The following is a 25,078-nucleotide window of genomic DNA, read 5'->3' as shown; positions in this document are numbered from 1 at the left end:
TATTTGAGTACAGTTTATTTACATGAAAACTCGTTCATGATTATATTCAAACTTTATAGCTAAACGCCAGTTTTTAAAATTAGTTACAAGTCATCTACACGTGAACTGTTTCGTTGACTGTTTATAAAGTGAAGTGAAAAGTTAATGTGTTTTTCATTGCTTATTAGTAATAAGTCATTACAACAACAATTTCTGCAATAAAGGTTATTTATTCTTGCATTTTAAAAATCTGATTACTAGTATAATTACAAGTATTTATTATTTTATTATTAAAATAAAAATAATTCAATTTTATTCATAAAAGTATGCAATTATTTCATCAATGTTTTGTTATGACGTTGTCACGTTAAACTATCGTCCGTAAACCGACTTTACAGACAACCCCCCCTTGCATCTGTCCCTGAATGACGCATGGACTGAGATCTTCTTCTAGAGAGAGAGAGAGAGAGAGAGAGAGAGGGGGAGGGAGGGAGGGAGGGAGAGAAGAAGAGAGAGAAAGAAGAGAGAGAGAGGGCAACACTGTCGGGCTGCAGTGGCTGCTGTAAACAAGCGCCTCGCCGGCGGGGAAACACGTGCCCGCGCGACTTCTCCGCGGAAACACCGCAGCGCCGTCGGCGCTGAGTCACCGGCCCAGGGGAGCGGCTTGTGACGTCAGCCTGCAGCCGCGCATGGCCGCGGGCGAGTTGCACCGGCCTCCAAGCTTCCAGGTCCCGAGACCGGCCGGCTGCTGGAACAATTGCCATGGGTAGCGACCGGAAAAATTCGCTGATTCATTCTTCGATACGCCAAAATTCAAATACATATACAGTAGAGTCCCGCTAATCCGAACTAATTGGGACCGAACCCTGTTCGGATTAGCGTAAATTCGGATTAGGCGGAAATTTCTTTTATATTGCCATTTATGGTCTTTATGAGGCGTGGGCTATTTAACATCTGATGTGTCAAATATTAAAGATCAGACACAAAACACACCTTTATTATTTAGCGTATTTAGCATAATATAAATACGTAAATATTTAAGTACTATGTGCGTAATCATATTTTTTTCTTTTTAGTTGAAGGAGAAATAGATAAATCATAATTTTCTTATGTACATATTAATAAACGTAAAACATTACTTGAAAAAGAACTTGTTCTTCTTTGCTTTTCAAGGTTCATAATTGTTATAAAAATATTTCTTTTTTCGTCCTAGCCCTGTTCGGATTAGGCGGATTTTCGGATTAGCGGGGTTCGGATTAGCGGGACTCTACTGTACCTTTAAGCTGATCTTGCTATTGGTTCACTGTTCATTTGGACGACTCTGGACCAATGGGAAACACTCAACCAAAGAAGTATCGTATCACAGGCAAACCAGTTGAGACGTCTCACAAGTCAGCAGTCAATGAACTGGCGTTATTTATTCTCTCGAGTATACTGAGGACTGTGTAGTCTATCCTGAAGGTCATCGAAAACGCGAATTTTTCCGGTCCCTAGCAATAGGTAGGGGCATGTATTGTTCGCGAAAAAAAGATTTCGAGACAAGCTGAGAGTCGAAACACCGTCGCATCCTATGTGTTTCGTTCAGGTAGAGGTCTACTGTTAGAACACCAACCACAGTGATTCAGCGCGGAAGCAAACGCATCCAGAGTGGTCCGTTCAAATAAGGCTATATATAGAGACCGGAAAAATTCGCGATATACTCCATAATCCTCTATGCACTCGGGGAAATTACATCTACTCATTGGCTACTGACTCGTGACATCTGTTAACTGGGACGTTAGTGATTCGATACTTCTTTTGTTTAAGGTTTTTTAATTGGCCGAGTATCATTCAGATAAACTGTGGCCCAATCACTGATGCATTAAAAAGGCAAACGTTTTTGGATTCTAGACTATCACGAAATGAATCCGCGAATTTTTCAGGTCTCTAGCAATAGGTAGGGCCATGTATTGTTCACGAAAAAAGATTTCGAGACAAGCAGAGAGTCGAAACACCGTCGCATCCTATGTGTTTCGTTCAGGTTGAGGTCTACTGTTTAGAACACCAAACCACAGTGATTCAGCGCGGAAGCAAACGCATCCAGAGTGGTCCGTTCAACTAAGGCTGTATATTCGTTTGCATACAGCCGCCAGTTGCAAGGGAGAAACTGATGCCGTAATGCAGTCCAAAGGGCGGTCAGATCTTTTCGCGAAAATTGCCTGCCGCTAGGAATAGGCACATGGTTACTGTTGGCTAACAATGCTCATTCCTGCTCGTATCTGTAAATTGGGTCAGCGACGTGGCATTTGGTGTAATTGGAGCCCGTGCTTTTTCTCGCTAAGAGATTTCCAGACGAGATGTGCGTTAAAACTCTGTAGCATTCGTTGTCTGGGTTATCATATTGGCAACTAATGACTCTCAACCTTTCATTACATTTCAGCAGGTGTGTATCCCAATTTCGAGTCTAATACTTTGTATACTTATTTTTCATTCAAGTTGGTTTTATATCAATTATTAATTGGCTAATGTAGAGAGATGTAAATGTATAATGTGGTGAAGAGTACGAAAAGGCGTATCGCTAGGGACTGGAAAAATTCGCGTATTCAATGACCTCCAGGATAGACTCCAAGATCCTGTGCATACTCGGGCAAACGTCACCTGTTCATTGGCTGCTGACTTGTGAGGCGTCTCAACTGGGAGACTCGTGATTCGATACCGCTTTGATTGAGGGTCTGTAATTGGCCCACAGTCCTCCAGGTAAACAGTGAACCCAATAGCAGAAGTTGCATAAAAATACAATTATTTGCATTTTAGCGTGTCGTGAAATGAATCCGCGAATTTTTTCCGGTCTCTATCAAGTATTAATTGGCTAATGTATAGAGACCCATGAATTTCGCGGATTCATTTCGTGTTATGCTAAAATTCAAATAATTATACCTTAGTGCTGCTTCTGTTATTGGTTCACTGTTAATCTGGAGGACTGAGGGCCAATTAGTGACCCTCACTCATAGAAATGTCGAATCACAAGCCACCCAGTCGAGACGACTCACAAGTCAACAGCCAATGAACAGTTGGCATTTGACCGAGTGTGTAGAGGATATTGGAGTCTATCCTGGAGGTCATTGAATCCGCGAAATTCACGGGTCTCTACTAATGCTAATGTAGAGAGATGTAAATGTTAAATATGTGGTGAAGAGTGAGAAAAGGCGTATCGCCCTAACGTCGCCACCAATGAAGTCGATGACTAGGTTCCGGCGGGGAATCACGTCTGGGGAAGTCTTCGCCGCTGAGTAATGTTGTGTTCGGGCCGCCGCTGCGCGTGTCCTTGGCGCAAGGTTGGTGCGCGTGGCTCCCGAGTTGGAGGGGGGGGGGGGGGGAGGGAGGCAGCGCGTGACGTCACCCGGCCGGCCAGCCTATGACGAGGCAGCAAGCCAGCTGTGTTGCCGTCCTCCTCTCCCCGCCCGGGGAGCCGACAGCTCCCCAGCTCAGTTGTGTCGAGGCGTCGGGCGCGCGAGGTTGTGTTCGTGCCGTGATCTTGTGCGTCTGCCATGAGGAGCCGTCTCCCTCGGAGGATATTCCCGGTGGCCAGGTGACCTGACAGGAGACAAGTGAGACAGTGCGACGGTGTATCGTCTCGCCGGGATACACACATGCAAGGCCAGACGGTGTTGGAGAGCCGTCTGGGCGAGGACGTGGCCGCCAAGCCCAGGACTACCAGACTGCACCGCCAGGACTCCTTCAAGATGAAGAAGTCGCCGTGTCTGGTGCTGAGGTTCATGCCCATCCCGTCATGGGGTACGTTCCGTTTCTTTCCTCGGCGCTCAGTTTTAGCTCACAACCTCCCTCCCGCTTCTATTTCTGTTCCGCGCGTGCGATAAATCAGTTAGTTCATTTATAGGACGCGCCCGTGGTTGGTCTGGTTTAGGAAAGTAAAGAGATCCTTTTTTTTCTCGAGTGAACACGGGCTGATCCAGAATGAACCAAATTAAATTAATTTTAATTTTTGTACACTGAGAATTGAAATATTTAGTACATTTTATTTGTGGTTCAAAAAATCCTATTATCTATAGAACTGCAGTAAAATAATGCGAGTGAGGCGGTTGTGGTAAAATAACGACTTTGCAATGCACAAACTGCGTGCAAAATATATAACGTTAGACGTTCATTTATTTCGTGTTATTTTAGATAATTTTTGTTGTAAGTGCAGCCGTGTGCTCAAACTGTAAAAATTGTACGATTATTTTTTCTGTATTTGCTAACTGGAATTTATATAAGTTGTCAGGTGTTGGATGCTGACGGGAAATGTTGCTCCCAGTGTCTCTTGTGTACACATCGGTAAATACCGTTCTACTTCGTGATGTGAAAGCACCGCTTTGAAGCGACGGTCGGCGTTTGGATGGGGAGGGGGGTCCGTGAAAGAATTTCCTTTTTCGGTCTATGTAATTATGTTTTTTTTCCCTTTCCTATGCGAAGTGCTCTGTGCCTGCTGTCGAAAGCCCCCACCCCCCCTTATCGGTGAACAGTTTGTACTACTTCCTCTTGGCTGGGCGATGACTCACCGCTCACAGCAGATGTGTGCAAGGCTGTCCCGTAGCAGCGCCCATTAGATACACGCCGATAACTCGTCACTTGTCGCCTGTCGTGCTGCCATTGGCCAGGGCTGTGACACGCGCACCCGCAAGTACTGCCAACCTTACTGCCTTCAGCTCCAGTAGCTTTACAAAATTATTTATACTTCCATCGGTTAAAATAATCAGTATATACTAAGATGCGGCCGTTGGATTTATCATGTGGGGATTACGTTTGTTATTTATAGAGACCGGAAAAATTCGCGATAGGCTAAAATACAAATCGTTATACCTTAGTGTTGCCTCTGCTATTGGCTCACAACTCACCTGGATGATTCTGGGCCAATGATAAACACCAAACCAAAGCTTTATCGAATCACAGGCTGCTACGCTGGAACGTCTCACAAGACAGCAGCCAATGAGTGGGTGGCATTTGTCCGAGTGTACGTAGAACTATGGAGTTCATCCTACAGTTCATTGAACCCACGAATTCTTCCGGTCCCTGGTTATTTACTTGTGCATGTATTGTCTTACCCTCAAGTTAATTTAATGAGCGCGCAATGTTTCCCGTATCACGATATCCAGTGTATCCCTTCATCCTGATGGCATGATCTTGTATACTATACATTGACCCTGTGGTATAATAATATGTGTTTGTATATTGTGGCGTCATTCTACTTACTAAATGAAAACAGCAAGCATCATGCCCGTCTGGATCAAGGAATAAAACTAGATTCGTAATACGGAACAATAAATTACTAAAACAGATAAAAACTCAATCAGGTGTATATAATTTATTAACTATAAGCATGCGCTTGCACGCGTCCGTCAATTACATGATCTGCAGCCAATAAGTGACCCGAAAATTTTCATCGTCTGTCCGTAAAAAGTTTGGTAACTTATTATTTTGACGGATGTATGAAATTACTACGTTTAAAAACGTCTGCGATTAGAAATTTTGAAGTGTTTTTGTTAAGTTGCTTCCATAATTATTTTTAAACTTATTTAAGATATAAATGTTTTTTTTATTAAATACGCTTTTTAACTCTGAACTTCTAAAAATAAATATAAGTCGAAAAAAGTTAAGTTATAGGTGCAACAAATCTATTTATACAAGAAAATATACCTCCGGAAATTAATATTTTTGTCGACAGTTGGCAGTGTTTAAATGGAGAAACACTACAGTGTACTATTGACGGGCTGACGTATGCGTGTTTCCTCACTGGAGTGCTGCGCGCGTCACTCAACCCGGCTGTTTGCTCCAGGAACGGCGTAAAAGGCAGCGAAGGTCACCCGGCCTCGGCCAAGTCACCGCGTGATTCACCCGCCGCCGGTGAATCACCGCGAATACAATCAGATTTGCCGAATAAAGAAATGTCCTGCCAACTAACCGCCAATTACTTCTCGCTTTTTCCCCCATCCCGATTATGCAAAATTAATTAACGTTCCCACGTCCTGCCGGGGTAGCGATGGCTAGGGACTGGAAAAATTCGCGGTTTCAATGACCACTAGGATAGACTCCACGATTCTCTATGTACTCAGGCAACTATCGGTCATTGGCTACCGACTCGGGACACCTGTTTACTGCGATTCTTAAGATTCGATACTTCTTTTGTTGAGTGTTTGCCATTGGCTCAGAGTCCTTCAGGTAAATTGCGGTCCGATCACTGACGCAGCATTAAGCTAAACAGGTTTGGATTCCAGCCTGTCTCGAAAGGAATCCGCGAATTTTTCCGGTCTCTAGCGATGGACCAACTGCTCGTCACGGCAAGGTCATTGCGCACAGTGACACATGACACGGACCGGGAACATCAGGGAAGATATGGGTCATGGTCCGTAGCAAGGCGTAACTGCGTCACCACTCTCTAGCTTCGTTTCGCAGCTGTAGTTAGTTGCCCGCGACGGTGACCAGATTGAGCCTGTGAAAACATGATCAGAGATGGCATTAATCTTGAAAATATTCGTTATGCTCTGTCGTGACATGTTTTTGTTTGTATACAGTATGCATGTGGGCTATGTACGTGAGGGCTGAAGACAAGGGGTGAGGGTGTCTTAATCCCTGTGGCCCGGGTTCCAAGTGATTCTTACTTTTAATGCTCAGTTTTGCCCTGATAGTAGGATGAAAATTACAGTATCTTTGAAAGATTTGTGCAATGGGAGTGCATGACTTGATGTAAGCTTTTGGACATACGCCATTGCTAAGCTCATGTAAGTCTGTAGAAGTAAACTACAAAAAACCGAAAGACAAAAAACACAAATTAAGCAAAAAATTGCTGTTGTCAACAGGATATATACACCACATAATATTCCATAACAGGAATATGGTCAACAAAGAAAAAACAAAGAAAAACGGACTAAGAGAACGAAAAAAAAAAAAACCACAAATGATGAATTGAACCCCAAATAATTCAGCACAATTGAAACGAGACAAAAACACAACAAAACGAAAGACGAAACAAACACAATAGTTTTCCAAAACAGAAACAAACGACGTTTCGGGAACTGCTATCTGCTCCCGTCCTCAGGCAGAGACGCACGGAAACACAGGTGCGAACTTGTTTTTTTCTTTGTTGACTATATTCCTGTTATGGAATATTATGTTGTGTATATATCCTGTTGACAACAGCAATTTTTTTGCTTATTTTGTGGTTTTTTGACTTTTTTTTTTTGTAGTTTTCTTCTACAGACATACATGTGCTTACTTATTAGACTGCATACTGCAAAAAGGTATACCCGTGCCAGGGATTTCTCCCTTGTGATTTGCGGCCGTCTAGCGAGAGAAGTCGTTGCCTTATTTGACGCGTTTACTTCCGCAATGAATCACTGTGGTGTTGTTACAAACGATATATACCTGGGAGAATTTCTCCCAATCACTAGAGACCTGTAAAATTCGCGGATTCATTTCGCGTTAGGATAGAGTCCAAATACTTTTGACATTATTTTGCTTCAGTGATTGGGCCACAGTTTATCTGAATGATACTCGGCCAACGAAAAATCTTTTAACAGAAGAATGAGCGAATCACGAACATTCCAGTCAACAGGTGTTACGAGTCGGTAACCAATCGGCGGATGTAATTCGCACGAGGTGCATAGAGGATCATGGAGTCTATCCTTCAGGGATTTGAAATCGCGAATTTTACAGGTCTCTTACCAATCACGAAAAGCAGACTATGCCATAGTGTTTTAACTTTCATCTAGTCTCGAAATCTTTTCGCGAAATCTGCATGCCCATAAAAATTAGTTGCGCAATGAGCGCAGATCGACGGGCGGAGTGCTCGGAGGTGTGTGACGGCGGGCCTGTTTTGTAGGCGGACACAAGGAGTTCCACCGCCGCCACAGGGAGCTGTGCGAGGACGCCTTGCTGCCTCCGGGGGGCCGGCCTGGCGCCGCGACGCCGCCCCCCCAGTCGCCGCAGTCGCCCCAGTCGCCGCGCGACATCGACGCCGAGCCGGCGTCCCGCGTGCTGCCCTTCCTGTACCTGGGCAACGCGCGGGACGCGGCGGACCTGGGCTGCCTGCGCGCGCGCGGCGTCACCCGGGTGCTGAACGTCACCTCGCACCTGCCCGGGTACCACGAGCACCGCGGCATCTCGTACAAGCAGCTGCCGGCCTCCGACTCGGGCCAGCAGAACCTCAAGCAGTACTTCGAGGAGGCGTTCGCCTTCATCGGTGAGCACCTACACCTGCACACCCTCCCCGCCATAACCAGGGACCCGGAAAACAATTCGCGTTTTCAATTACCTCCAGGATAGCCTCCATTATCCTCTGCATTTCTCAAGCAAACACGCGTGTTCATTTGGTGCTACCTTGTGAGTCGTCTCAAAACCGGTTTGCCTGTGATACGATACTTCTCTAATTGAGTGTTTCCCATCGGCCCAGAGTCGTCCAGATGAACAGTGAACCAATAACAAAAGCAGCTTAAAGGTTTATGTATTCGGATTTTAGCGTATCGCGAAATGAATTCGCGAATTTTTCCGGTCTCTACGCATAAGTCTCCTACTCCTTTGAATGTTACTGCACACCGCCACCACGCCCTCCGCGCTGTTGCCAGATCTCATAGCTTTAACACGTCACGCATAAGCTCTACTCATTAGGATTTTAAGAATCAGCCCTCCGTGCTGTTGCCAGATCTCTTTTAACACGTTACGTTGAAATGCTGAGTGCACGAGATTCAGTATTAGACGTTTATAATAACATGCTCATGAACGTGTAGTAAATCGCCTCCTTTTTAAATAATATCGAATAGGCTCGATTTAAAAAAAAATTATTTTATTTGCTCTAACGGCAGTCGACGTGTGTTAGAAAGAGAGAGAAAGTGTGTCAATTTACTTCCACACTGCAGTGGAACGCTCAATAATAGCGATAAAACATTCATTGGCCCAGAGTCATCCAGGTGGAGTTGCGAGCCAATGGCAGAGGCAGCACAGAGGTGTAACGATTTGTATTTTAGCCTATCGCGAAATGAATTCGCGAAATTTTCCGGTCTCTAGTGATTGGTGGATAACACCAGCCGCTCGGCCAGTGTCCTGTGCTCTGCGGCTTTGAATATATATACTGTATAGAAGTCGCGAGTGGATAGGATTTACTCTACGTTTTTCAGGAGCCTATGATGAGCAGCTTGGGAACCTCACCGCTGCAGTGCGCTGCCGTAACGCCCTGTATCGTCTTAGTTGTTATTTACACGTTAGAGCGCAGCGCTGTCGCCCGCTGTCATTCCCCGCACCCCTCTACCATCATTCACTGCAGCTCGAGGTCGTTCAACGGGAGGGGGAAGGGGTGTTTGTAAGAGTTCGAGACTTGTCCGCTAGGGACCACCACAAGTCGATGCCCTAGAGATGGTGGCGATTGCGGCGGTGAATTAACCAACTACCTCAAAACCGTATTAGAAATGTTAACCTGGGCTGGCGACTTGTATACAGTATATATATTGAAAGTCTGCGGCGCCGTGTGTGCGAGCTGGTGTCTCTCTGAACCCGAGCCCGCCGCGGTTCCCACGCCATTACCACACAATGCGCGTCAGCCGCGCGCCGCGTGCCCCGAGCGCTCCCATTGGTCGAGCCGACCGCGTCGCGTGCCCACGTGCCCACGTGCCCACGTGCCCACGTGCCGGACACGACACGCACACCGAGTCAGGTTCATCGCTAGAGACCGGAAAAATTCGCGGATTCATTCGGCGATAGGCTAGAATTCAAACACATATACCTCTTTGATAATTTTGCTATTGGCTCACTGTTCATCTGGACGAATCTCAACCAATTATAAACCCCTCAACCAAAGAAGGGATCGAATCACAGTCAAACCAGCTGGGACGACCTACAAGTCGGCAGCCAATGACCTTGCGTTACTTGCCCCGAGTGTACAGGGGAATGCGTAGACTATCCTGAAGGCCATCGAAACCGCGAATTTTTCCGTTCCCTATTCATCGCCAAACACATGATATGAGACCGGAATAAATTCGCGAATTTATTTCGCGATAGGCTAAAATGCAAATAGTTATACCTCAGTGCTGCCTCTGCTATTGGCTCGCAACTCCACCTGGATGACTCTGGGCCAATTAGAAACACCCAACCAAAGCTTTATCGAATCACAGGCTTGCTACGTTGGGACGTCTCACAAGACAACAGCCAATGAATGGGTGACATTTGACCGAGAGTACGTAGAACTATGGAGTTCATCCTACGGGTCATTGAACCCGCGAATTTGTCCGGTCCCTACACATGATCATGATAAAAACCTTCAAAAAAGATTTATGGTCTTACGTGCTTCACTAGGCCGGTGTACGCCTTTGAAGTTGTAGCTTGAACATTATTCAATTGCAGAAAATTGAAAAAGCATTACTAAATGAAACAATGTTGGTAATCCTACAATTAATTATTTCCTTTTTTTTAACGTGTTGTTCCTCAGTTATTTCAAAGAAATCATTTAAGACGTCTACAATGCTTACAGTATTTTTTTTGGGGGGGGGGGGGGGGGGGTTCTTTAAAACTACACATGCGTACGTTCAGGGTTTCGTCTTCAATTATTCCTCCACGATTTGCAATGATGAATTTGTTCCGCTTTACCTTGAAGGCACTTACCTACTTTGCGAAGCATTTAAAGACACTTGGTCTTTGTGTGTTTTTAAAGTGGGAGGTTTCGAGTTACGGTTCGCCTGAAAGTAGCTCCGCCATGCTGTGCGGACTATAGCTTTGAAATACGCACGCCGACAGGACATGGTTCCGTAGTCTCTGGTTTGTTTTGTTGTCTCGCCGCGGGCAGAGACGGCGCAAGGTGCCCCTGCTCCCGAAGGGGGCGCAGCGCCCGGCGCTAATCTCCGCCCTTATCGCTCCCCCGAGCCGCAGATACCCGCTTCCGGTGTCGGGTGTCGGGGTGGCCCGCCCTTCCGGTGCGCGTTCCGGCGGCGCGGGCCTCCCTTGAAGGGCTTCCGGCGTGATTCACGGCCCTTCCAGCTGGCTCCATACACTTCAGTTATTATACCTCTTCTATCCACGCAGCCTTCGCTTTCCTTCTTGAATATACTTCAGTATCAGTGGTGGATCCAGGATTTTGGTTTGGGAGGGGCTCGACCCAGCTGAGGCTAGGCTTTATCAAGGCAAACACTAAAACAATAGTAAACCCAGATGCTTTTGGAGGGAAGCTTGAGCCCTTTAGCCCCCCCCCCCCCCTGGATCCGCTACTGCTTCAGTTCTACCTTTTTAACACGCAGTTGTTTTCGGACGAATCATGATCGTTATGACAGAACACTGGCCTTTGGTTCTGGTTCGTCCAGCCGAGTGGCTCTGGGCGGGGCCGATCAGGCAAACAGACGCAGCAGACGTGGAGACAAGCCTTGAGCGCGATGCTACACGTAGACAGCCGGCACTTGGGCCGCTGTTGCGCGCGCCTGTGACTCACGCCGAGGACTCTGTGGAGGTCGTCGTCGTCACTTTCTCAACTCCTCGCCTCCAGCCGCGAGCTGTGGTCACAGTCCCCCAGCCAGTGGGGCGGTGGCTCTGGTCACTTCCTGAAACATAGCCTGCTCGCGCGGTCGGCCCGCCTCGTCAGGGGCGTTAGTGCTTCTAGCGCGGTGTCTCCTCTGGACTGGCGCGCAGTCTTCTCCCAGTGCACAGGACAACTGTGAGATTTGAGCGGTGACCCTAACATTACATGGCCGAGAAATGATTATAAAGGGGTAATGCATGTCCCTCTAAGTGCTTTCAAGAATCTGTACCTGTTTTTTTACGCCTTAAAATTACTGAAAACACGCCTATTAGCCATTTTAACTCTTCTAAAATTACAGTTTAAAAAACTTAATCCAAAATCAAAAGTACTTTTCGGTCCTCAGCGAACTATTAACAGCTTTTCATAAGCAGAGCCCCACTCGGATATCTCGAGTAGTTTTGAAATCGCGTTGTTTTTCCTGAAGCTCTGCGCACCGTGTGTGTGCCCGGGTGGGCGGGGGCCTTAAGAGCGTAGTTTATGTCGTGTTCCTCCATGTCTCGCGTCCCCCAGCCTGAAACGAACAGGGACAAGTGTCGAGTTAGGGTGCGCAACGCAGGTCGAACACGGTGATGCTTCTGTCCGTGATGGATGTGAATGGGCACGGTGAGAGTGGCTGAATCGTGCATGGAAGTTAGGCGCCCGCCTAGTCAGAGCTGTATCTGCGTCAGTGAGGCAGGTATGCTCGCTGGTGCTTCTAGCGCGGTGTCGCCTTTGAACTGGCGCGCAGTCTTCTCGTCGTGCGGAGGATAACTGTGAGATTTTATAAGGGTGTGATGCAAGTCCTTTAAGTAGAGACCTGAAAAATTCGCGAGTTCATTTCTCGATAGACTAGAATCCAAATACATTTGCCTTTTTTGCTGCTTCAGTGATTGGGAAACAGTTTATCTGAAGGACTCTGAACCAATGAAAAACTTTCGACAAAAGAAGTTTCGAATCACAAGCTTCCCCGTTAACACGTGTCACGAGTCAGTAGCCAATCAGCAGGTGTAATCTGCACAAGTACATAGAGGATCATGGAGTCTATCCTAGAGGCAAACGCGAATTTTTCCTGTCCCTACCTTTAAGTGCTCTCAAGAGTATGTACCGGTTGTTTTGATACCCTGAAAATACTCATTTTATCAATTTTTAACTCTTCTAAAAGTACAATGTAAAAACTTTGTCCGGAATCAGAACTGCTTTTCGCCCCTCAGTGAATTCTTAAATTCTCTCCGTAAACAGACTCCACTGGAATATCTTCAGTAGTTTTCATACCGCGTGTGTAACCGAGGTAAGTTGAAGCCAGAAGCAAATAACTCCGCCGTCTGTTGGTCACCTAATAGTTTTGTGAGACGTGGGTAGGTTTTTCAGTATTTTTTGTTACTTGGGTCGTTGTTGGTACGGACTCTTCTAGATAACTGCTACCCAGTCGTAGACTCACAGCAGTAGCCACCTCTGGTACAGTCCTGCTACCCGCAAGTTGTTAGTTTCTGGTTGCACAACCACCTCCGCCGATCAACAAGTGGGGAAGCCTTCTTTTCACAGACGAGACAGCCAAACGAACGATCGTGCATCTTCGGTTTTTTTTTGTTCATTGTAACTCATGATATGATAACTAATAGTCAATTAGGTTCGATTAGCTACATTATAAATACTTTAAAACATTGTGAACTGTTGATTTGGTTAGGACAGCTACATTAAAGATACTGTGAAATCATGTAAACGGTTTCCTAGCCCTGGATAGCTACATATTAAAAAGTTATTTGCTAAGCAAACATAAAATGATTTTACAGTATTATTAAAGTAGCGATACTTACCTAATATAACCAGCCATCCGCAATGTTTTAAAGTATTTATAATGTAGCTGACCTATCCTAATCGACCGCAAAATTTAATGGCACACCGGTTTATACAATGAGATAGAAGGGGTGGGGGGGGGGAAGCGAGCATGAACTTCGGGTGTGGCTCCCTCGTCTGTGAAATGAAGGCTTCCCAACAAGTGTGTGTGCACGTGACCGGGCGTCTGGCTGGCTGATGAATCAATCCCCCCTCCCCCTACCCACCAAGTACAGCTGCCGTCGGCGGCGCTATTGTGCGTGGGTCGCTGGTTGAGTCACCCCCCTCCTTGGCGAGGCATCTGCTCAGTTAGGCCGCTGCCACGTCACACGGCCGAGGTCATGTTCGACGTGTAGGAAGTGGGACGGAAGTCGATGACCGGAAACGTGCAGTCAACATGGCGGGCCCACGTGTGTAGCAACATGAACCCCGTTCGCAGTCGCTTTCGTAAACATTAGGGGGACATAACAAAACGAGTTGGCGCGCCAAATGAAACTAACTTCATGACGGTGAAACTACCTCGGAATATAAGTAGGTAAACTAAAGTAGTCATAGTAAAAAGTAATTCCACGCTTTAAAATACGCAAGAAAACTGGCGTTACATTAATTATAATTAGAGACCGGAAAAATTCGCGAATTCATTTCGCGATAGGCTAAAATACTAATCGTTATACCTCAGTGCTGCCTCTGCCATTGGCTCGCAACTCGCCTGGATGACTCTGGGCCAATGAGAAACGCCCGACCAAAGCTTTATCGAATCACAGGCTGCTACGCTAGAACGTCTCACAAAACAGCAGCCAATAAGTGGGTGGCATTTGTCCGAGTGTACGTAGAACTATGGAGTTCATCCTACAGTTCATTGAACCCGCGAATTTTTCCGGTCCTTATGACGTTTTCAGGTAAAATTATCGTCCGTAAACCGACTTTACAGACAACCCCCCTTTTTACTTATGTTATTGCGTTTAACAAGTTTATATAATTTCCTTATGTTTAAAAAATATTTTTTTTTTGTCATTCCTCCACTGCGCAGTTTGTTGGCGAGCGTGTTTCGCCCCGGGCGGTGGCATGGCTGGGGAAGCCTTCATTTCACAGACGAGAGAGCCACACCCGAAGTTCCCCGAAGTTTACATGATTTCACAGTATCTTTAATGTAGCTGTCCTAACCAAATCAACCGTCCACGATGTTTTAAAAGTATTTATAATGTGGCTAACCTAACCTAATTGACCATTAGTTATCATGAGTTGTCCAACATAAACATTCACGGACACATGGCAAACGAAAAATATGGCGGCGTGCAAATAAATACCGTTGCCTTGTTTATGGTCTTTCCTTTTATCAACACCGCCATATTTATTTACAACGATCAATGAACCAAAAAAACCGAAGATGCACGATCGGTAGAGACCGGAAAAATTCGCGGTTTCATTCGGCGATAGGCTGGAATTCAAACACATATACCATTTGGATGATTTTGCTATTGGCCTACTGTTCATCTGGACGAATCTCAACCAGTTATAAACCCTCAACCAAAGAAGGATCGAATCACAGACACACCAGTTGAGACGACTCCCAAGTCGGCAGCCAATGAACTTGGCGTTACTTGCCCGAGTGTACAGGGGAATGTGCGGTCTATCCTGAAGGCCGTCGAAACCGCGAATTTTTCCGGTCCCTAACGATCGGGCGTTTGGCTCTCTCGTCTGTGGAAAGAAGGCTTCCCGCAGCGGCTGGGGCTGTGTCGGCCCGCGGTGAGTCAGGCTGCGTGTGAATGGGCCTGCGCCCCCCCTCCCAGGGGGCAGGAAGTGGCGGTTAACTCGCCCCCCTCCGCCACTTCCGCATCCTGCCCTCGCTGTTTACCGGCCGCCAGTGTGCGCTGCAGCTGCGCGACGACACGTGAGCTCCGACTGCCGGCACTTTCCAAGTAGTTTCCGGCCCGCCCGCTAGATGCCAGCTTTCACAATATACTCCTGACACAACTGCATTGACTGTGAGAAGTAGTGCGTAAGCTACTATCGGGCAGACGAACCAGTGAAAATTTATTCACTCATTATTGATAGCTACATATTTTGTGGTGTGGCATACCAGATATTTTTTAATATCCTACTCAATTATGTATAACATTACTTTTTTATTACAAGACAGCATTAAGTATTTTTCGCACAGTTTAAATCACTTTTTACTTTCACTTGTAAAGAGCGCGCCACGTGTCTGCTGAACCCGGAAGTAACATTTAGTTTCCTCCGAGTGGAATTTCCGTCACTGAAAAAAAAAATATATTTGCCGAATTAATCAAACTTCGCCTTAAAAAAAATATTCAAGAACGCAAATGAATAAATATAAATTAAAACATAAACCCACAAGAGAACAAGCCTGTCAAACAGATAAATCCAACGATGTACCTGAACAGGCATTATGAACAACTCGACGACAGCTTAGACGAACATATTAAAACTTGAAGAATTCCGTGAAGAAATTTAGTAATGAAATAATATTAATAGCAGCAGAGACCAACACAGTCAGCTAGCAACGATACAGTTTCAACAATAACGGTAAAAATTCAATCAGTCAAAGGCTGGACAACGCAGCAAATGTACGAAAACAACGATAAATATAGAGATTACAGACAACACCGACGAACACAGGTTCCCAATGAACTGCTGTGTTTGTCTGTGCTGTCGTATTGCTGCTCTTCTTCCAATCTATCATTTCTGTAGGTGTATGCATTTGGGCAATTCGATTCCTTGTTTTGTCATTTCAGTCTCCGTTTACCCAGTAAATGGCGCAGTAAGTTTTTTTTTTTTGTGGATGTTTATTCGTGTCAGCCTTTTTTAATGTTCTATTTAACACTACATCTATGTTGCATTTGTTGTTCTGTTACATGTATTTTCAACAAATATACACTTAATTCAATATCATGTGTTCAGAAAGTAGCGCAGGTGGTTGTATCACTTGCGCTTTTTTTTTTACTGTAACTATATCGCAGGTAGTTAATATCTGTTGAACATATTTGTAACTACCACAAATGCAAGAGAGGTGTAATGCCAAGTTTACAGAAAAAGCCCTTAACCAATGGTAAACATGAGAAAATGAAAAGAAATAATTGGTTGTCTGTAAAGTCGATTTACGGACGATAGTTTAACGTGACAACGTTATAACAAAACATTGATGAAATGATTGCATACTTTTATGAATAACATTGAATCATTTTTATTGAATTATCACTATTTTGTATGGATACAAAGAAGGAGTGAAATGAAATCTACAATTTAATTGATAAATTTACTTTTATTTGCACTCATTAATACAAATATGTTCATTACTTTAACGAAGAGATTATTTTGACTACAACTTTTATACAAGTTTGCTATTTAACTTCTTCCAATCTGTGTTATTCTGTTAAGGATAGGACGATGATATGAAAAGTAGGAAATTATTGGGAGTGTTTTAAGTTTAATGTGCCTCGAAAAATTCAAATCGATGGTTCCAATCGAGTGGAAGAGAGATAGATGCGGCGCAAGCGTACAATGAGCTTAACGGGACACAGCGTAACGGGACAATGTGCGTAACGGGACACTATCGTGCGTGCAGCCGGCGTTCATCGATTTATTAGACGTCACGTCAAAAAGAAATCAACATGGCGTGTGAAACCCCTCACCGTTAAATTAAAAACACGTTGCCCGCTGGGCTTTGAGGTTAGGTTGCTTGCCGCTAGGGTTTAGCTGGCAACACCGCAGACGCTATCTGCGAGTCGGCGATAGCGGCGTGGCGTGAGTCATGCAGCCCCCCCCCCCCCTACCCCTTCCTCTTCATCACCTGTTTGATACTGAGAAGGACGGTTGTTCCCCGCCAGCTCTCTCCTCTGCCATTGGCTGCCGCCTGCTTGCGTCACTCCGAGCCGGCGCGGCGGGTTGATTACCAACACTCGCCGATGCATGCGGTGTTATTCCCTGGCCAGACACGTATCGCATGCATGCGGTGTCTCATCCATCGTCAACAGGGCCTGCAACCGCTGAATGGTTATAACTAGAGACCGGAAAAATTCGCGGATTCATTCGGCGACAGGCTAAAATTCAAATACATATACCTTGTACATGGTTTTGCTATTGGCTTACTGTTAATATGGACGAATCTCAACCAGTTATGAACCCTAAACCAAAGAAGGGATCGAATCACAGTCAAACCAGCTGGGACGACTCACAAGTCGGCAGCCTATGAACTTGCGTTACTTGCCCGAGTGTACAGGGGAATGCGTAGACTATCCTGAAGGCCATCTAAACCGCGAATTTTTCCTGGTCTCTAGTGATTGAACTACAGTTGTGGTTTAAAACCGAAAAAAAAAAAAAAAAAAAAAAGTTGTTTGTTCATTTAAAAAAAAGCTTCTTTTTTTTTTTTTTAACTGCTTTGCACCTTGTTCGCGCGGGAATGCCGCTAGCCGAGAACAGTGACGTCACACCCGGGCTTGTCTCGGGGTAACCTCCCCCCTCCCCCTGTGGCCTCTGTTCAGTGGTTGATCCCACTTAGGCTGGGTTCACAATTAAAAAAATTAAGCGAGTGCATAGCAAGCCATGCACACGACCTGTGCACACGACCTGTGCGAACTGCGTAATCGGTTCACAATTGAATTCTTACTGTTAATTTCAGCCAATGAAATTTCGCGAACTATGCGACATCTGTTAGCAGTGTTAGTAAATAAACATATTAACTTTCAAAATAACGATAATACTTTTATTATCTCGACATTTTCTTACCACAATATGATTAATAAATATAAACATATTTCTAGTACCGCCAAAAAAGCACCCTGCACTTCTCTCATTGGCTGTTGTGCCATGCGTACGCGACCGAAATAAAATAATTCGTTTCACTCCTATGACCTCGCTCCAATGCACACGACTAACTTTCTGCTGTTGTGAATCGTTAGGTTAGGAAACACGACCTACTGTTACTGTTACTGTTATTTTTTCAATTGTGAACCCGGTCTTACAGCGGAGTGTGTGTTGTCGAGCCACGACACCGCTGCTGCCGTCTGCCGGCCGGTGTCGCAACTAACTCGGCGCGGCCGCGTGAGTCACAGGGACGGGAAGTGGCTGCGTCGCGACCCTGTTTTCCCCTTTCCGGTCACAGGCGCCATCTTGGTTCCAGCTATCAGCTTTCAGGCCCGAAACGATTTGAGTTTTGAAATGATCTTCGAAATTCAGCTTCGTTACTTCACCATATTGTATTTTGACGTGACAACGTCTAATAAATCGATGAACGCCGGCTGCACGCACGAAAAAGTTTCCCGTTACGCACATTGTTTCGTTACGCTCATTGTTCCGTTACGCTGTCGGCGAGTGCAGTAATAATAGGTTATGTTACAATTGACTAAAAAATTATGGTGATTCATATAATTGATGAGATATATTTGATTGCTGTTTATTTATATGAAAACTTGTTCATAATTATATTTAAACTTTGTAGCTAAACGCCAGTTTTTAAAATTAATTACAAGTCATTTACACGTGAACTGTTTCGTCGACTGTTTATAAAGTGAAGTGAAAAGTTTATGTTGTTTTCATTGCTTATTACAACAATTTCGGCAATAAAGGTTAATTATTCTTGCATTTTAAAAATATGATTACTAGTATAATTTTTAAGTATTTATTCTTTTATTATTAAAATAAAAATGATTCAATTTTATTCTTAAAAGGATGCAATCATTTCATCAGTGTTTTGTTATGACGTTGTCACGTTAAACTATCGTCCGTAAACCGACTTTACAGACAGCCAATATTTTTTTACATATTTTGGCTATATTTATAATTTTGCACCATTTATCACAATTTTTTGGCATGTCAGGGCATAAATAATTTCCCCCAAGGACCTTCCACGCCTTGCTGCGACCACCTTGTGTATTGACAGGCTCTAGGAAGCGAGATGATATGTGTTCGGAGTGGGAATAGCAGTGTGTTTGTTTCCCCTCCCCTCCCTGCTCGGATACCCAGGCGCTGCAGTTACGGAATGAGGAGTGACGCCTGCCGCAGTGGCGGTGAGTCATGGGCCTGGGCGAGTCGATAACCGCCTAGTTCCGTCTCTCTCTCTCTCTCTCTCTCTCTCTGGCAACCCTGCCTGGCTGTCCGTGAGCCAGCGCTAGTTCACCTGCAAGCCGGGCCTGAACACGAGTCACGTTCTGGTTCATGTGTGGGGCAGTCACCTCCAGTCTGTGACCCATACAGGAATTAAAAAAAAAAAAAAATGTTGTCTGAAAGTCGGTTTACGGACGATAGTATAACGTGACAACGTCATAACAAAACATTGATGAAATGATTGCATACTTTTATGAATAAAATTGAATATTTTTTATTGAATTATCACTATTTCGTATGGATACAAAGAAGGAGTGAAATGAAATCTACAATTTAATTGATAAATTTACTTTTATTTACACTCATTAATTCAAATATGTTTATTACTTTAACGAACAGATTATTTTAAGTATAACATTTATACATGTTTGCTATTTAACTTGTTCCAATCTGTGTTATTCTGTTAAGGATAGGACGATGATATGAAAAGTAGGAAACGATTGGGAGTGTATCAAGTTTAATGTGCCTCGAAAAAGTCAAATCGATGGTTGTTCCAATCGAGTGGAAGAGAGATAGATGCGGCGCAAGCGTACAATGAGCGTAACGGGACCATGTGCGTAACGGGACACTTTTTCGTGCTTGCAGCCGGAGTTCATCGATTTATTAGACGTCACGTCAAAAAAAAACGTTTAAACGCGTGTACTTTAAAAAAGAACTGATGCACAGGCCTTCAGTAGTAGCCGCAAGTGACGTGGTTTCTCACACAGTAACACTCTCTTCACTGATATTTTGCAATTTTTTTTCCTTGACTTGGAAAGGGGGAGGGGAGGTATATATACCCCCCTCAACCCCCTTCACTCTGCGTTCGCCACTGTCCACAGTAATGTGTACACTCGGGACAAATCCAGCTCTTCAGTGGCTGCTGTCTCGAGTGACGTCTCAACGTGGTTGCCCCCGTTGTTCAATACTTTTTTGGTCGGGTGTTGTTCTTCATTGAACTATACTCATCACGTGAACTAGGGGTATGTTGCACAAAGCTGTCGAGGGGCAACAGTATTTCATTCCGCCGTAGTTTTCCTCCTCCAATGGTTCATCATTGGGAAATCCTTCAGCGCGGGGGAGGTAGTACAAGCCTGTTTTTTTAGGGGCTCTTGTCCTCCCATTTTGTAGTCATTAAGATTTTGAGGGTAAGAGGGGGGAAAAGCCCCCCCGACTCTCTTGTCTTTTATTTGTCGTACGGCATGCGTAAGGCATTACGAGCATGTGTGTCGCCACACTTGACCCTGGTGTCCTGCATACAGGGGGACGGGTGAAGGCAGGATTACCCACCAGCCCTGATCCCTGGATGCCGAAATTTGGAATAGTGGAAGTAATATCCGTGTTGTGGTGAAATAGATGTAGTTTTCCCACCTCTAATGACGCGTTTAAATATAACTCGCATTTTAACACGTGACTATAGGCGCGCCGCACGGGCAGATTCCACGCCGTGGCTGGAGGAGTAGGAGGTGGGTGGAGGACGGGTGGAGCCAGTGCGCAGCGCCAGTGCGCATGATGCGCGCGCAGCCCGGCCTGGGTCTGACGTCACAGAGCCGGCTGTCCGACCCGCGCTTCTTGCGTCACGACTGGCCTTCGGTGTTCTTCCCCCGGCGCCATAGCGCAGGCCACTCGAGTGTTTCGGAACCGTTTGTCCTCCGCTGCTGCGACATGATAAGATACCGTTGCGTCGCGAAACAAACCCGAGCCGTGGTGTGATTGCATCAAGCGTTGTCTTTACGGTTGCACGAGATGATTGCATCAAGCGGTGTGTGCTCACAGCGTTCGTTGTCTTTACGGTTGCGCGAGAGATTCCTCTCTTTCATCTTGACAACGTCGCAGTTACGTTCCCATTCCTCGTCAGCAATAATTTTTTATCGTTTCATCAAATATATATCTTGGCTCGAGTTGTTTTTACGGATGTGTGTTAATCACTGGCTTGAGTTCCTACCGCAGTACGCGTCTAATGTATACAAATGTATGCATATTCGGTTTATACATATTCCAGTTCATATGCGGCCAGCAGCATTTTCATATTAAATAAGGGTGAATCTGAGTAAGGGCATATTTATGTGTAAATTAGATTTGATGGTTTTTATTAATATGGGTAGAGTAGGATATCTTTTTAATCAATCAAACGAACTTAAGCAATTAAGAAAAATACTACAGTTTCTCCATTTTAGGGGATGGGTTAAAAATGATTAATATTCGAAAAAGAATACATGGAAAATAACAATGTGAAAAGTTGTGTGTATTTTTGTGCTTGTTTTCTTATTGAATAACTGCAGTATTCATTTAGCACTGCTGTCGGCATTGTAGATTTTCAAAACAGTGCATGGCCAACAATGTATTATTGGACTAGCTTGGCTGTGATGTGGCAGGCGAGTGAAGACTGGAGTGTGACATTAGTGTGACGACTGCGGAATGTGGCATATGTGACTACTTTGAATAGTTATGTGGGTATGATGATTGAGGAGTATGATGTGAGTGTGGCTGTTGCAGAGGAAGTGCTGGTGCACTACTAGGCCGGAGTGTGACTGAAGTGTGACGACTGGAGAGTGTGACGTGAGTGCCGCTGTTGCAGAGGAGGCCCGCCAGACGGGCGCCAGTGTGACTGTAGTGTGACATGAGCGCGGCTGTTGCAGAGGAGGCCCGCCAGACGGGCGCCAGCGTGCTGGTGCACTGCCAGGCCGGGGTGTGACTGTGAAGTGTGACAAGTGTGACGACTGTGTAGTGTGACACGTGACAAGCATGACGACCGGAGAGTGTGACGTGAGCGCGGCTTTTGCAGAGGAGGCCCGCCAGACGGGAGCCAGCGTGCTGGTGCACTGCCAGGCCGGGGTGTCCCGCTCTGCTACCATAGCCATCGCCTACATCATGAAGCACAAGCGGCTCTCGGTGGGCGATGCCTACCGCCTGGTGAAGAGCGCGCGGCCCATCATCTCCCCTAACCTCAACTTCATGGGCCAGCTGGTGGAGCTGGAGCAGGTGCTGCGCTGCGGGGAGGCGGCGCCGCCCCCGGACGCCCTGGCGGCCCTCGCCGCCCCCGGGGACGGGGCCAAGCCCTGCCTGCAGCTCCGCTGGACGCAGCACCCCAGCGAGGAGGTCACCTCGGGCTGCAGCGTATAGACTCCACACCGTTTTTATATTTATTGTTCTTGAAGTGATGTGCATTTCGGTCTGTGTCTGGAGAGGTGTCCCGAGGGATTCAGAGGGTGATGATATTGTTTTTCAATTTATTCTAGAAACTATTTAATTTTCTTTATCAATCGAGACCTGACTAGATTTTAACTTGTATTATTATTTTTTTTTTTTCGCAACCTTGAATATTTTTGTATGTACACACATATCAACATTTGCTGGGTTCTGATGTCAAAGTGAGGGGGAAGATTATAATGAATGTGTGATTTTCACATTAAAAAAAAAAAAAAGAGGCAGATTTTGGTTACTTCTGTGGGGCAAAAATTGTTTTCATGATTGATCAAAATAATTATACCGCATTGTCGAGGGAGTTTTTTCAGACTCTGATTTGGACTTGGTATATGATGTAAGTGTGAATATGTGTGTATGTACCCTGAATATTGCTATTTATGCGAAGAAGCAGCAGAAAGACTTAATTTTTCAACTCGCCGCAGTGTGGTTTGGTCGTGCTGATCACAGCAGTGTTGCCTCTGTGGTGAATGTGGGAGTAATGTCGATGCAACCGATAGCTGAGGACTGAAGGTGTTGCTTTGTCTCCCGCTCAAGTAGGCAGAGGGCAGCTCGGATCATGCTAACTAGCTGAAATCATTTCATTACGTTGCGTGGAGAGTTTCGTGGTGTTGCGAGGTGTGTTAATGGTATGCGAATCTAGTCGTTCATTTGGGTTACAAGGCTGTGTAATGCTGGAAATTGCTATTTTTATTTTGTGTTCCGCCAGTGTCACCTGTCTGGATGTGGTATGCTTGCACAGGTAGACTGAGTGTGTTTGGCACGTATAATGCAAATATCCTGGGTGCAAAGGTTACCACTAAGTTACTTTTATTTTAATACTAAATGTAAGTGTAAACAAATATAAGATATGACCCTTTTATCTTTGTTTCAAAACTTATTTGTCCAGAAGTTTTTACGTTACCCCAATGTAAGCTGTGTTTTCTTTCTTTTACATTTGCACATACCATTCGGAGAAGTACGTGGTACTCTTGTATTTCTCGTGAATGAGTGGCAATTGTAATTCTAAACATTTACAATTTTATACAGTATGTTACTGTGCGTGTTATGAATCAAAAAAAACAATACTGCAGACCAAAATAGTTTTGCTCAAAGTTCATGAAAAGAATGTTTACTATGTGAAATTAATGGTGGACTTGCGATTTGTTTACAGATTTGTGACTTTTTTTGTTTCCATAGGGAATGTTTGTTATTAAAGACAATTGTTTTGATTATCAGAACACCACCTGCTTCTGTTTTTTTGTCATTGTTTTTGACTGAATAATACCACTAAATATTTAGTGGTGCTTAAAAACTGTCTATAATGGCTGTCAACGCACTGTTGCCTGTTTTGTGAACTCGCAACTCATAATTAATTTGCTAACTTTCCAAGTACATATTTTCAATCAAGATTTATTTTATAAAATTTAATTACTTTTATCATAAACAAGAGTTTGTAAAAGTAATTTCTCTCACTTATATCCTCTTGTAAATTAATTTTGGTTTTTAGGTTAGTAATACGTAGTTGGGAATTAATTTTATTTGTAAATTTTAATGTGTACTTCTGGGTTGTCACTTAAGATTTTCTATTAATGGTGGTACTTAAACTACAGGAAATTCTGTCATAATATTTTTTTGTAATATTTAGAGAAACAATTACACCATTTTGTAAAGATTTCAGTAATTACATAATTGCACTTCTCAAAAGTCTATGATCAAGCTTATCCAGTGGAAAAGTGCTCTTAACAGGAATTGAAAACAAAAACTTTTCACAATTTTGTAGTTAGTTTTTTTAATTAGTAGAAAATAAAATCAAAATGATTTTTTTATGTCTGCAGGCTAAATCAAGTAGTGTGTAAAAAAAATGTATCACTATATTAAAATATGTAGGTGAATAAAGTAATTATTTATAATAATCTCTTTGTATAATGTGGTGACATTATGCTCATGCTATTTCCCCATGCCATTTACAAGTTCAACATATAATCCTCTTGTTGAACAACAAATGTTTGATTATTTGTCATGTACAGTTGTATGCAGAAAGAAGCAAATTACTACAATGTGCCTTGTTTATTGAATTCAGATCTGCGATTGCTAAAATTGTATAGCAAAGCTACTATGTGTGTGTTGTGACCAAGAACGTTGTCATTGTAATTATTGATGGTTTACAGAAAAGTTGAAAATATATAGCAATGCAACATTTGAAGTTTTGTTGTATTTATTCTTTATACCTTTTCATTGTGTAATTTATGTTCTTTAATTCAAATTTTTTTTTGCAAACAATATAGTACCAGCTTTTGCAGCAGTAACTCAGTTAATATTATCACATACCATGAGTTAGAACTATTGTTTCACTAGCTTCATTAACTAGATCTTCAAATAACTTTAAAAAAAATTTAAATCAAATATTTACATATATGTAAAGGTAGTTCTATCACACATTAACATTGAAAACAGTTTGTCCTTAATTGAATC

The 25,078-nt window shown here is 44.2% G+C and overlaps 1 protein-coding gene across 1 annotated transcript; it reads left to right on the top strand.

The window, feature by feature from the left end:
- The first annotated feature begins 3,400 nt into the window (after positions 1-3,400).
- Positions 3,401-24,809, top strand: LOC134537398 (dual specificity protein phosphatase 10-like). The gene is made up of 3 exons (XM_063377771.1): positions 3,401-3,753; positions 7,835-8,194; positions 22,206-24,809. Exons 1-3 carry the CDS (start codon positions 3,609-3,611, stop codon positions 22,541-22,543), a joined length of 843 nt encoding a protein of 280 aa, XP_063233841.1. The 5' UTR covers positions 3,401-3,608; the 3' UTR covers positions 22,544-24,809.
- The last annotated feature ends 269 nt before the right edge of the window (positions 24,810-25,078 follow it).

The sequence above is a fragment of the Bacillus rossius genome, chromosome 12 (genome assembly GCF_032445375.1).
Source record: "Bacillus rossius redtenbacheri isolate Brsri chromosome 12, Brsri_v3, whole genome shotgun sequence".
NCBI lineage: Eukaryota > Metazoa > Arthropoda > Insecta > Phasmatodea > Bacillidae > Bacillus > Bacillus rossius.
The sequence above is the reverse complement of the archived record's forward strand: the minus strand, read 5'-3'. Positions and strand labels throughout refer to the sequence as shown.